Source organism: Pezoporus wallicus, unplaced genomic scaffold (assembly GCF_028554395.1).
Source record: "Pezoporus wallicus isolate ANWC-B61680 ecotype Strahan unplaced genomic scaffold, APGP_CSIRO_Pwel_v1 contig_2012, whole genome shotgun sequence".
NCBI lineage: Eukaryota > Metazoa > Chordata > Aves > Psittaciformes > Psittacidae > Pezoporus > Pezoporus wallicus.
In genome coordinates this window covers 3,758,373-3,771,653 of record NW_026639840.1, presented here as the reverse complement: position 1 = coordinate 3,771,653, position 13,281 = coordinate 3,758,373, and the positions used below count along the sequence as shown (strand labels likewise).

Sequence of the window (13,281 nt, the reverse complement as noted above, 5' to 3'; positions counted from 1 at the left end):
TGACTGAAGAAATTAAGAAATCAATGCAGCAAGAGATTTTATTTCAATTAAAGATACACTTTGTTTGTGTCAGTTCTTGGAAGAAGTTGTTCTGTGTCCCTGACAAACTTGTATCCATGGGGCTGCTCCCAAAGCTCAGTAGCTTAGCTCTAGTGGAAATACCCAGGTCAAAACATCCACATACATTTTAGCAGGCGGTCTGCTGCACCCTGATCTGGTTCACCAGGTATCATGGACTTCATTCACCTGCAGAAGCCCAGCCCAGGACAGTTCTGCACACAGCCTCAACACATTGCCCAGGAAAGCAACCGGGTACAAGCAAGGCAGCGTTTACACCTGGCCCAGCATGTGAAACAGAAGCATCTCTCAAGAAGAGATGCTCACCCAGCCTGGCAGTCTCTCATCCCACTCCACAGGGCAAGAGCAGCAGTCCTGCCCAGCTGTGCTCACCTCCCTGGCAGCCCAGAGCTCCCCCTGTGTTAATGATGTGGATTTCGTGTCAATGTTAATGGAAAACAAATTAACTCTGAAGTTTTAATGCAAGGCTTCTATTAGTCCTGTATGAAAGAATGACAAATATTTCATTGCTGAGGTGGTATAGCATCCTTTTAATTATTTTTCAAACAAATACAATTGCTTACATCTGCATTTTGCTGATTTAACAGTTTGTGAAATTCTTACGTAATCATTATTTTTATTCAAGGTACATAAGAATACTCTTTATAAAAGTTTTTCTTTCAATGAAACATTTTAAAACATTATTAGATCTTTGAAATGCTATAGTCCCATTACAGTTCATAACACGAAAAGGTCAGCAGCACAGGTATTTCAGTATTCTTTGCTATTGCATACATTCATTTAAATGTTTCATTTTCAGGTTTTTTCCCCCTTGGAAGTATTTTATCTTAGATTTTTAGGCCAATAAGCTTGCACAAAATCAATACAGAATGGAAATCATCTCTGGTATTATTATATTCACACGTGAAGTGTTTACCACTGAAGAGTGATTTACACTTAATGCAATGAAAATAAAATCAAACTGCATATATCATGACTGACATTTTAAGTACCTTCTAGACATCACTTTCCTTTTTTTTTTTTTGCTTTTTCCTTTCTCGTTTTCCTTCCCCCCCCCCCCCCCCCCCCAAAAAACCACATCTTCAAAATCCTCAAATGATTCTGAATGCATTGCTTTTTGGTTGCTTCGTCTGCTGCCTCTCCTGCCCCAGCCTGGTAAGGACTTGCTAAATGTAGTTCCCACTGATTAGAAAAGAAGTCGTTAATGCTCTGAGCTTCTAAAAAAGATAAAGTCCAGGATAATGCAGGGCGATAAACCAAGGACTCAGACAGCAGAAGCTGTTGGTCACTACTGAGAACATTAGTTTAAAAGTCCCATTCTCTTCTTATGTAGATACCTGGGACATCCTCAAAATTTCACGAGAGTTTTGCCAAAAGAGATAAGAGGATAATTAGATCCTTACATATAATGGTTTTTACACCCCCAAATCTGCTCTTTGATGATGGGTTTCATTGCAAGTTTCAACTGAAGTAGCGCACAGGCAATATGTACTCTGACATCACATATTTCTATATAGACATCTTAAACTCTTCTGACAATGAAGAAAGGAGTAGTGTCTGACAGGCTGTGATTTACAGAACATATTCTGGAGCCCAAGCCCTATACACCCCATTCTGGGTGGCAAGAAGGGAAAGAAACTAGCTGATCTGTCATGAACAATTTTTAGTTCCATATGCAAAACAACATGGTTCTTTCAAAAGTAGACCAAATCAATGAACTTCTGTTATTTGTCCACAACTTGTGATAGTTAGTCTCTTCTGTATTCCTACTCCTTCATGAGCCACTACAAGAGGGAATGAACAGACTATTTCCCAGGAAAGAAAAAAATACTGTACAGGTAGTCAGAATGCTGCCCTCTTCATCCCATCTTGCAGGCACAAGTGAAGTTATAGATACAGCTGGATGTCCATAGGTAGTAGATACAACACAGATGACATCTGCACAAGATTGGATATGCAGTTTGTTCTTTTTAGTCCATAGGGACCCTCTGTTTAGGCTGCTCGAACTCTCCAGATGATGCCCTTCCCAGCCTACAGATGCACTAAAGTTAAAAGAGGGCAGAAAAAACTTTTGCCCACCCCAGGGCATCTCCTCTTGCTGGATTTTCATCTGGGCTCTGCTAGGGCACTGCTAAATACATCATATTTACTTAATTATCAACTTGATATGCTAGAGACAGGATTAAGACCTCTTATTAAAATACCTTCACCTCAAATTTGGGTCAATCATGGTTACATTTAACCAAGAGGAGTAGCATATGTCAGCTCTGTTGCACCTGGCCTGAAATTGAATTTTGCCCAAGTGGAAAGGTCACTGTTGTACACACACTCAGAAGTGGGCCTGAATTTCTCTTACGTTTCTTGCCATCCCACTTTGTTACCATATTAGTTGTCTGTAGTGATGTGTATTTAGGTCAATGTGTTCTTTGTTAATTGCATTAGCCATGTGGCTGAGACTTAGGCTTCCTCTTCAGCTAGCACTGCCTTGGGCTATTAACATGTGGCCTATAAATATATTTCACTTTTAACGGTGTACTTAATCTGTCAGGTGAAATGGATAGAGTCTGTTTTAGGCAGAGTAAGATGATCAGTGGAATGCTAATTACAAAATTCACATGGGTGGAGAGACCCCTTTTTATAAAGAAACACAAGCCATTTTATATGCCACTTCTTATACTGAGTAACCAAAAGCAGAGGGAAGAATTATATTTGTGTTCTGCATATGAAGTCTAATTATATTTGTAATGTTGTTTTTTTTTTAATTGCTGAAACATCTTTTGGAACTTTATAAATAGGATCATCAAAAAAAAAAAAAAAACTTGGCTTTTGTCTTCCAAGGTTTTTTTTGGTTTTGTTTAAATTATATTTGGTTAGCATCATTTTTCCTTGCATGATAGCAAAGACCAGAACAAGAATCAGAATTGTGTTCAAACCCATACCCCACACTTGAATATATTCCCTGAAGCACATTCAGCAAATGGAGAATTGCTTCTGGCTTGGAAATGGAAAATTACTGTACTATCAGTATGGCGAAGTCCAGAAGAAGGAGCTGCATTACTTTAACTAGAGGCATCAAAATCAAAAGACCTTTGAGAGGTCTATATTAGATGTAAGGAAAAATGTCTTCTCCCAGTTTATGTATTGAATGCCATAGGATCCTACATACTAGCCAAAATTCAGCCAGCCAGCTGATAATGAATTACTGAATTCCAACACCAGCAGAGACTAGAAGTTTCCCTTAGCTAAGCTAAAGTTTGGAGTTTGACTTTTTTCCCAAGGACATTCACTATGTTTTGAGCAGAAAATAAATATCCTGAAACTATTTGCTAACTGTTCAGCTTTGAAAGCTAGTATCTCTTCTGAATGCCTCAAGATTAGGGCTCTATAAAATACTTGTCGTAGGATCTCATCCCTTTCCCTTGTGCTGTGCTCATCACCGCTCGGTCCAGACAGCTGTGGGGTAGCGTTCCAAGAGTGCGTTCCTCAGCTGGGCTGTGTGGATCTTGTCTCTGGTCTCCACAGTGCAGGTGACCTGGGAAAAGAATTAAGAGCATTCCTGATGGCATGGCAGCAACCTCGGACACAGGCATTTCCAGCTCATAAAAGCAAAATGATCAGTGCAACGTAAAAACTCTGGACCTTGCATCCTCTGTCTACTCAGGTAAGAAAACAGACATATGGGGCTTTTCCAGCTGTCCTGTATGGTCCGAAAAGCTTCCAACAGCCCTGCTTTATTGCCTTCAATAGGTTTAAAGGAGATAGGGTGATCCTCTGCTGGCTCCTGGGCAAAATAGTTGTCTGCTGTTGGCTTCCCTGAAGTCATCTGTTAGTAGCTTCTTATTTCCGTTCCCTGAGGCATGTAGATGGTGCTGCTGCCACCTCATCACATTTCCATATTTCTGGGCACTGTTTTTTCCAGTGCCTTCATCCTTCAACCTCTTTATATTCTCCTCCTTTCTCTCAGGGACTGATCCCCCCCCAGTCCTTCATTGTCTCTGCAGTATTCTGGCTGGTTTCACCTACTCACACACCTTTTTTATTCTGATTTTTTGTTTGCCCATTGCATCACTTCTGTTTTTCTGTTATGGTTATTCTGCTGCTAAATCAAACCCAGACAAACCTAACCCTGATAGTTATCTTTTTACTCTTCACTCACCTCTGCAAGTATTATTGACAATCCTGACGGGCAGACACTAAAGACAGTAACGTCAAGGTAATTTTTTTCAGTTCTTCTTTATTCCCTCTTTTCTACACACTCACATCTCTATTGCACCATTTGAAAATCTGGGCACTACCAAAGGTGAGGTACCAATGTGAAGGTGCAGAAGGAAAATTACACCTCACAATTTTAGACTATTAACTTCCATCACAGCTGACCCCGCTGGAATTATCACTGATGTTCAAAGTGCCATGTGGAAAAAATAGCTCACAGAAACATGGGAATCTAGTGAGGAAAGGATCCAAGATGAGTCACAGTGCAACAACAGAGTTTATTGTAACAGGCAAATCTACAGAGAATAAAGAAAGAAACCTGGCCATGGTAACCTTAAGGTGGACTGCTGCAGACAGATGTCCTGTATAATGTTCTTATCAGAGCTGCATCCTTTACAGACAGCAAAAAGGCAAAAAATAAAACTGTCTCTATTCAAATATGCTTATGAGAATATTTCTAAATAGGAATATTGTGAATTCATGTTTCTGAATGAGCTTAAAATAACAATAAACCTTTAGCAAAACTGTTGAATGAGAAGGTGAAAGATTAACTCCACCTTATTCTAAACAGCCGTGAGCTTACTTGATTAGAAAACTGGCTATAGCTTCTTAAATATGCTTCATTAAATGAGACACATTTCTGATCTGTTTCTGTAATTCTATGCCTCTCATCTTGAACATCATTCCATTCTTGTTTGGCTCTTTGCAACATTAATTCTCTTGAGATTACATCCCACTTTTTCTCTTCTGAAGTGGGATTTAGTCTGCAATTACAAAAAGCCGCCTTTTTCCCCTTCCACAGCAATCATGCCTATTTTGTCCTGAGCAAATCAATTGCTGCACTTGGAACCAGTCTGGATTTGCCAGGTCCACCTTTGAACGTCTGGCAGCAAGCAGCTGTTCTGCCCTGGGAGCAAGCCTGATTTTGATTTATAGAGCTAACTATCCTCCTCTCTGCCCTTTTCTTTGTGCTAATGATTGAAGCCAAAGAGCTTGTAAACTGTTTGGATAAATACTGTCTTTTTTTTTCTGTGCATGCACAGCATACACCACCTGATATGGCCATTAATAGGCTGTAGTGCATTATAAAAGTAGTAACAGCATCACAGCAGCAATAATAAACAATTCCAGAAATTCACCTGATATTTCACACCTGTCAAGCAGAGGAAGAGAGAACATTTCCTCACAGCAGGAGTGAACAGAGAATCACACTACACTTGAGAGCAGCTACAGATTTAAACAGCAAGGCAGGCAAGAATTTGCTTTCTTGCTCAGATTAAGCCAATTCACACTGTAGTTTTACTTTCACAGAACTCTCTCTTACTCACCTCACCAGGGAAGTATCATTTACATGAGTGTCCAACAGGGCAATCCTCATATTCATGGCGAGATAGATGAAGATTTTATCTATCTAGGATGAATAGTCACCTAGGTACTAATTGCTAAAGGATGTTGCATACCTGCTGATGAGTTAAGAGTAAATGCTCTAAATTGGTCTTATCTAAGAACGAATAACAAAACCTATTGCCTGATGCGTTTTACACTCCATGCAAGATAACCAGTGACAACTAGAGAAAACTTTAAATTTGTTTCAAACCCATAAGCCCTCAGGACTAGACACAGTTTTTTTTTGCCCAGCAGAGCTCTCATTCACTGCAGGACCAGGTTTGCATAGTAGACCTTGCTTTTGGATGTATCAAAGAACCCACAAAACCCCACCACCACCAAATAATGAGTACATTTTATGCATTTCTCTCCTGCATATAGTATCCTTGATGGATAAAATAAAATAATCTGGTCCTGTAAGACCATTAAAATAACCAGCCACGTTATTTTACTTCAAGGTAAAAGCCAGATAGTCCCCAAGATTGGTGCAATGCAATGCTTGAGAAAGAGCTTAACAACTGCCATAGCTGTCACTTGTTCGTGCACCCTGAGCCCTTATCCTTTGGCATATTCTTGCATTCAGGTTGGTGAGCACAAGCAAGTTATTGTTGCATTATGTAAATCAGACAATGATCCAACAGGTCTACTTTCAGCCTTCCTGGAGTCAGGTTCTCATTTCTTTAACTGGGGCAAACTGTTCTGTACCACCTTAGTCTGCTGTGGAATGCCAATGAAGAAAATGACTGAGAAGGAATGTATTGTTGGACTTCCCACTCCAAGTGTCTTCATTTTGCAGATGGGGAGCTGAAGCACAGTTAACAATGCCTTGCCCAGGGTCATGCAGGAAATGCTTTAGGAATGACACCATCCTTTCTGTAGCTGGACAGCTGCATGCTCCTCTGTATTCTCTTCCCAGGTCAATAAGGCAGAATATGTTGGCAACTGGAAACTCTAATCCAAAATATTCTCCTCCAGCCTTTTACAAAATGCACATTGATCCAAAGGAATTTACTCAAATTGACCAGAGCAGACTAAAATAATTTAATGGGTTCTGGCTTGAGGTGAATAAACTGTTAAGAAAAAAAAAGGTATTACACCACACAAAGTGAGCCAGGAAATGCAGCACCACTGGGACAATGTCTTATGTTATCATAAAGAAAAAGCAGTATTTGATTTATGAATTAGTATTTTGTTGCACAGTCAGAGGGAGAAGTAATATGATGGATGTTCTTTTTACAACTGGTCTCTTCTGTGTTATTTAAAGCCACAGCAGATTTAAGCTCCCGAGAGGTTTGATGTGAGCAAACCAGACAAACCCATAATGTCAAACAGGACTGAGGTCAGAGGGAACACAGCCACTGCAGCTGCTTCTCTGCAAAGCTGCTGGAGCACATCAAGACCTTGCAGGCCGTCACTGCTCTATTCCAGTACCCTCCTGTACCTGCCAGTCTGACTATGCTGCAGTTGCAGTGGTGGTGAGAAGTCTTTTCTGGATACTTGATGAGCTCAAAGTTAATTCCTCTTTTTAACCTAAGTCCAAATACAAGACACCCTGATACTGATAAAGAACAGGGAAAGCTCACAAAAGCAAGTTGTAGTTTCCTCCCACTAACTGGGTAATATTACCAGATTTCTATACCCAGTTAGCCAGTAATATCAGATATTTTTCCCCTTAGCTCTGATCCTTATTTCTACCTGTATTCCTGATCACCTATCCTGCTTCAATAGTTGTAAAAGGTGAAGCCTACCAGACTGGTTTATATATCTATTTCAATACTGGGACTTCAGAATCCATCTCCTCACTGCTCAGGTAAGAGTGAATTAAGGTGTAGTCCTCTGCAAGACAGAAATCCAGTGTGAGCCACAAGGAACGAGAATTTAAACTGTAGGTGTGAGCTGACAGTATCCAAAAGAAATTCCTATATTGTTCCAAAAGTACTTGACCAGCCAATCCCACTGCACAAGGTGCTTCATTAAGAATCAGCTGAATCTAATGTCACCATAATATTCTTTTTATTTAACAAATCTCTTTTTTTTTTTGTCAGTAAAATGTTCCAAAAGTTATTTTTTTCCAAAAGTGTATTTTGAACATAGAGCTTCAATTTAGTAAGTCCTTACTACTCTGTGAAATCAGACTATCAGCAAGGATCTTCCCATGAAGTGTGTGCCAGATGAATAAACACTAAACCAGAAGGACATTTCACTGGAGGGGAAGAAAAAACATTTGCTCTATCTTTGTGATAAGCAGTGACTAGAAGCCAAGTTTCTCTCATTTGGAAAGGAAGGGGTAAATCTGAAAGGATGATTAAATACTGAGAAGACAATCTTGACAGGACTCGTTTAGTGTTTAAAGTAAGCCACTGCACTTACTGCTCTGTTCTGTCAAACACATCATCTATATCCACAGTCAAAACTATGTATTACAGTGGAGTGTGTATAGCTGTAATGCCTTTCTTATTATTACCATCAGTTCAACACATGATAATTCTAGTTCTCGATCCAGATTTAAATGCATGCTAAATTTAATATGCTGTGATTTACACTGATAGAAATGATACAAATTTCTTTGCAGGCCTGCTTTAGCAACAAATGCTTGAAATGCTTTGCTAACAAAGGGCTTGGTCCTTTACAAACAACAAAAAAAAAAAGCAAAACCTTCCCCATTTGTATTAGCTTTACTATGAAAATTTGTACATTTTTCTGTATCTGGTTAGAGCAAATTTATTTTCATGCTTAAAGATAAATCCAATATTTTACTTTTTTGATTACCTTTGGTTTAGTTTCCAAAGAAATGCTTTATGATTCATTAGGTGTCACCAGATAGAGGTGCCTCCAAAGTCACTGAAGTCTATAAAGTTGAATCACTACTTCACATCTAATTATCCAATAGCCTCTCCCAGATTGATTAAAAGCCATCATGCAAATCCAACATCCAATTAAATTATTCAGGGACTCAAATTCCTCCCTTCAACCCTCTTTTAGTACAACAGTGCCAGGTCCTTGAAGTGGACAGTCAGTGAAAATACATTGTTTAAAGGGCAGACAATAGCACATGGTACTTTCCGATTCAAGGACTATAGATAAAAGAAGTCCCAAGAACAATGGAAAATTGGTCTAACATTCTCAATCAAAAACTAAGAAAGTGGATTTTGTTTAATGTATTTAGTAGGATTAATAAAAATTACAAGCCCTACTTTTTAAAAATCATATTGAAAACTTTAGAAGAGTTACACAGTTTGTTGAATCTAGCCTTGGTAGAAGGGTTTTTCAGTGGTAAGTCACTGAATCAAAGGGATTCTTCACGTTGTCTTCAAGTTACCCAAACCAGTAAGCTGACCTATTGTTATGACACTGCAGAACAATGTAGTTTTAGTCCTACACACTTGAGAAAAAAGATAATACCACGTTCTGAAAAAAGTTCATAAACTACATCGTAGTCCTTTGCTACTGTCATCTCTAATCTAACCTACTCCTTATATCTGCAAGTGAAAATACCGAGTGGGGTTTTGCATCCAAGTGGGGAATTAGATTTAAATGCCAAAATCGAAGAACTTGCTTACTCAACAACACTCCTGAATTCCAGCTATAAGACTGTTTAGCAAAGATCCCTAATTTGACTTCCACCTGTGATTTCACAAAGTCAGGTTGGACTCTGACAGCACTAGCATCAAGCCAGTGGAACCACACCTTTGCCAAACCAGTTGAATTAAGGAATATGCCATGAGACAAATGATCCTTTTAAGAGATGCCATTAACTGATAGCACCTCCTCACTGTTACGGTATCAAATACTCAAAAAAGGAATAAGAATTTTGCTTTGTGCTCTTTGTAGATAAGGTACAAAACTGAGGCCCTACTTAAAAATAAGGAATCCTTAAGAGTAAGGGTGTTCTCCATATTGCTTTAAGGCAAATTGATCCCAGATAATTACAGCCAACCTACAAAGCCGGATCTTCAAGTTCAGGACGGATGATGCAGCTTGTTCACCACCTCCAACACACCACCACGAGGGTAAGGAAGGTTTGCAATAGCAACAGCCAGAGTATTTCACTCACGGTGTTGCAATATCAGGTAAAACAGGTCCTCTATTATTTATATGCCTGCCAAGCATTTGGTGAGGCAAGATGCTGTATAACACAGAAGGAATCATCACACGGCTCCCCAGATCATTGTACACACTGTACTGGACTTCTTCAACATAGTCATATAGAGATACTGGAAAACAGAATAAACTAGGGAGGGCCAATGCTGCTGGAGAAACTGAAATTGCATCGCATCTTACCTCAACAGTGAAGAGCTCAGATGTCACAAATGTGCGTTCTTGTTTGATATCCAAAACTCTAGATCAAACAGGGATAAATCAGAGATCACAACAAGCCTTTGTCATTGTAAAACAGTTTCTGTAAGTGTCTTGACAGTAACTATCTTTGCTGCTTTTTATATTTGACACTTACTTTATGCTGCAAAGGTGCTTTCACATTCCAAGAAAAATGAGGGAAATAAAAAAATAAAAGTTTTTTTTTTAATATAACAAGAAGAAAACCATTTGATTAATTAGTTACTTACAGACTTGACTTCAGAGAACATTTGGAAACATGCCCAAATCTTTAATAATTCTTGCGCTGCTCTGTGATTATATTTCCCTACTCTAAGTCTGATTTACCTTACTTCTTCCCGAGCCAAAACCTCTAGTAGCTTTGAAACGTCTCCTGGGCAGTCAGAAAGCACAAGGGAAAATCTGCACACTCTGTTATCAAGGGTCAGGGCACGAGCTATGCACTGCTGCAGCAAATGTAATTCCAAGTTTCCACTGCATATGACAACTGCCACTCTGGAAACAGAGAGAAAAACAGGATTTTTGATTAGCACTTGTCTGTGCAAAAGAACCATAAATCACAGACACTGTATTCAATATCAGATTAGGATCGGCTAGACCACCCTTCAATAAATATGTATTAAATATCAGTGGGGCTCCTGGTTCTCAGTATCAACTGTGTGCAGGCAGTGGGAGCCTAGAAGCTGGCTGCATTAGTTGGCCTGAAATTTTGTTTTCATTTTGCATTTCCTGGAGGTTTTGGTTTGATTAGAGATAATCAGCTGGAAAATTCTAGCTCTGTGTCAAATTTTAAAAACATGACATCATTTTCCCTGGAGGTTCCAAGTCTCACTCTGTTGGTGGTTAGACAACATGTATGTTCAAGGCATACATTCTGGACTATCTCCTGAGCCAAGACTCAATCTGCTTAAGTACCAAGTACTCAAGCCCAGATACAAAAAGGCACTTACCCACACTTTTAACACTAAGCACAAGTGTAATCACATTGACCATCTGAGCAGGAGTTCTCGGGGTCATGAGGCAGCTGCCACTGAGCAACTGCAGAAAACAGCTTACCTCTTGTCTCACCACAGACAGGGCTAATTTCCACACATGCAATGAGAGAGGCCAACAGTCTGACAGGATCAGGATGCTCTCCTGGCAGATGTGACCATGCCTCAGAGAGCTGTGTGCAACTGCCTTTCCCCAGCCATTAGAGAATACAGGAAAATTACATGATTTGTCAGGTCTCCATGCTGACATTAGTCTTGTTCAACATGGTCTTCTGACCTGTGAGTGGTCTTTTCAGCCTGAAGTAGGTGTCACAGATACTAAGACCGTTGCCAGTTCATGGGCACAAACTGCCTCATCACTCATAAAACAAGCAGCATCTCTCTGTTTCCTGGGACCAAGGCACTCAACTCCTTGAGTGCCACAGTTCCCTGCTTTGCTACGTGTGCCCTGTTTTGCCACATGTTCATATGCTTTTGCCACAGTTCCTTGTTTGCAACAGCTGCCATACCTTTTACCCTTCAACTCTGGCAGCTTCCCTGCAACCACTGCTGCAAGGCCAATGGCCCCTTCTGCATCAACTGTGGCTCGCTCATACTCCAGCAGTCTCAGCATAGAAATGAGGATGTCCTCCTCCCTGAAAGCAAAAGACTTGTGTCAAAACAAAACAAAGCGAGATACCAATAGCAGAAGACAATACATTTATGTATAACTGGATTCCTTTCACCCTCCCAGGTACATATGACCCCAAAGTAGTGTTACCAAAAGCTGTGCTGCCAGGGTGAATGTATATCTCAGTCTTGATATTAACTGAAAGACAGGGTGGCATTTTAACTAGAAACATTGCGCTAGCTAAATCCTAGTGGTAAGTATATTCTGCCAACTTGGCCTTTCTGTGAAGATTTAGAAGCGTTTTGTCAAAGGCTGCCTTCAAGTGTTGTAGAATACAACCAGGACAAACTTTACACCCAGATGCATGACCAGGTACTAGCAGCAGGGGAAGTTTTGGCCAAAGGGGTCAGTTTGAATGATGTTTTTAGTCACAAGATTTAGTATTAGGTACTCCTGTGAGGAGCAGGGAGCTGGATTCAATGGTCCTTTATAGGTCTCTCCCAACTTGAGATAATCTAGGATTCTATGATATGTGGGATTGGGTTCAGTGTCTTCTGTGCCCCTCTTGGAAGGAAAGGCACCCTACCACCACCATGCTGTCACAGCATGCGCATGATGGCAACTCCTGCCAACCTGCTCTCCACTGTATGTGAAGAACCACCATACCGTGGTGGTACAGCACATTTTTCACACATATTAATGCTCACCTGGTATTATTAATTTCACTGATTTTGTTTACCCACCTCACAGCAACAACTTTATCCACAAGTTTCCCAGTCAGCTGCAAAGAATTGCTGCCAAAGCAAAGTCCACTCACATCTGCAAATTTCAAAAGGCAAAAATATGAAGCTGGCTGCTTTAGACAAGTTCAACATCTTTCAGATCTCTGGCTTTTTTTGTCTCCTTAACAAGTGCAGCACACTGCTGTCATATGCAAGTTGCTTGACTTTTTTATGTGACATATACTTTTGGTAATGAAAGACCAAATCTCACAGGAAGATTTTGGCATTTTGGACCCTTTTAAGAAAGTTTTGATTCTTCACTAGCATCATTGCACTGCAAGAGTGGCCTTGCAGCCAGCACCTTTCGCTGCTTGAAGGAGAGAAGAACCAAGCATGGCACCAGGTTTGTTACCTATAGCAGGACAGTTAGCAAAGGAGTGCAGAGACAGGCAGAGCTCATCAAGAGAGTTGTTTACAAAACTCCTATTTAACCCAGAGCTTCCAGAGATTTGAACATCAGGTAAACAGAATATTTTTACATTGCTTAACAGTTGAGGGGTTTTGAGCAAATGATATGGAAACAACTCTATTGTTTATAAACATTGTTGTTCAGAGAACAGTTTTCTAAGTCTAAATATTTAAGCACAGGATTTTTCTGTCTTCTTACAAATCAGTCTTTTACATAAGAGCTTTCCCATTGACTTCACTGGTTAAGGTGATGTTTGTAAGCACAATGGTCAGATAAATACTCTTAATATTTCTAAGCATTCATATGTACATTTCACGTGCACTGTAAATGGTATTGTACCCCAGGGAGGTGGGGGAGAAATGTGGTAGAAGTTGCCTCTACAGCTTGAATTAAATTCTGACTCTTCAAAGATTTCCTTTAAAATATGTTTGAACTGAATTATTGAGAAAAATAATATGGTTGGAGAAATCAATTACA

General features: G+C 39.9%; 1 protein-coding gene across 5 annotated transcripts in view; it reads right to left on the bottom strand.

Moving 5' to 3' along the window:
• Nucleotides 1-3,071: 3,071 nt before the first annotated feature.
• Nucleotides 3,072-13,281, bottom strand: part of LOC130602972 (putative threonine dehydratase) — a 32,245-nt gene continuing 22,035 nt past the window's right edge. For all 5 annotated transcript variants that reach the window (XM_057416361.1, XM_057416359.1, XM_057416360.1 and 2 more), the window contains 5 exons: nucleotides 12,357-12,432; nucleotides 11,513-11,638; nucleotides 10,339-10,506; nucleotides 9,958-10,015; nucleotides 3,072-3,610 (listed from right to left, as the gene is read on the bottom strand). In XM_057416361.1, the coding sequence (XP_057272344.1) occupies nucleotides 3,512-3,610; nucleotides 9,958-10,015; nucleotides 10,339-10,506; nucleotides 11,513-11,638; nucleotides 12,357-12,432 (527 nt within the window). In that variant the 3' untranslated portion in view covers nucleotides 3,072-3,511. The remainder of the gene's footprint in view (nucleotides 3,611-9,957; nucleotides 10,016-10,338; nucleotides 10,507-11,512; nucleotides 11,639-12,356; nucleotides 12,433-13,281) is intronic.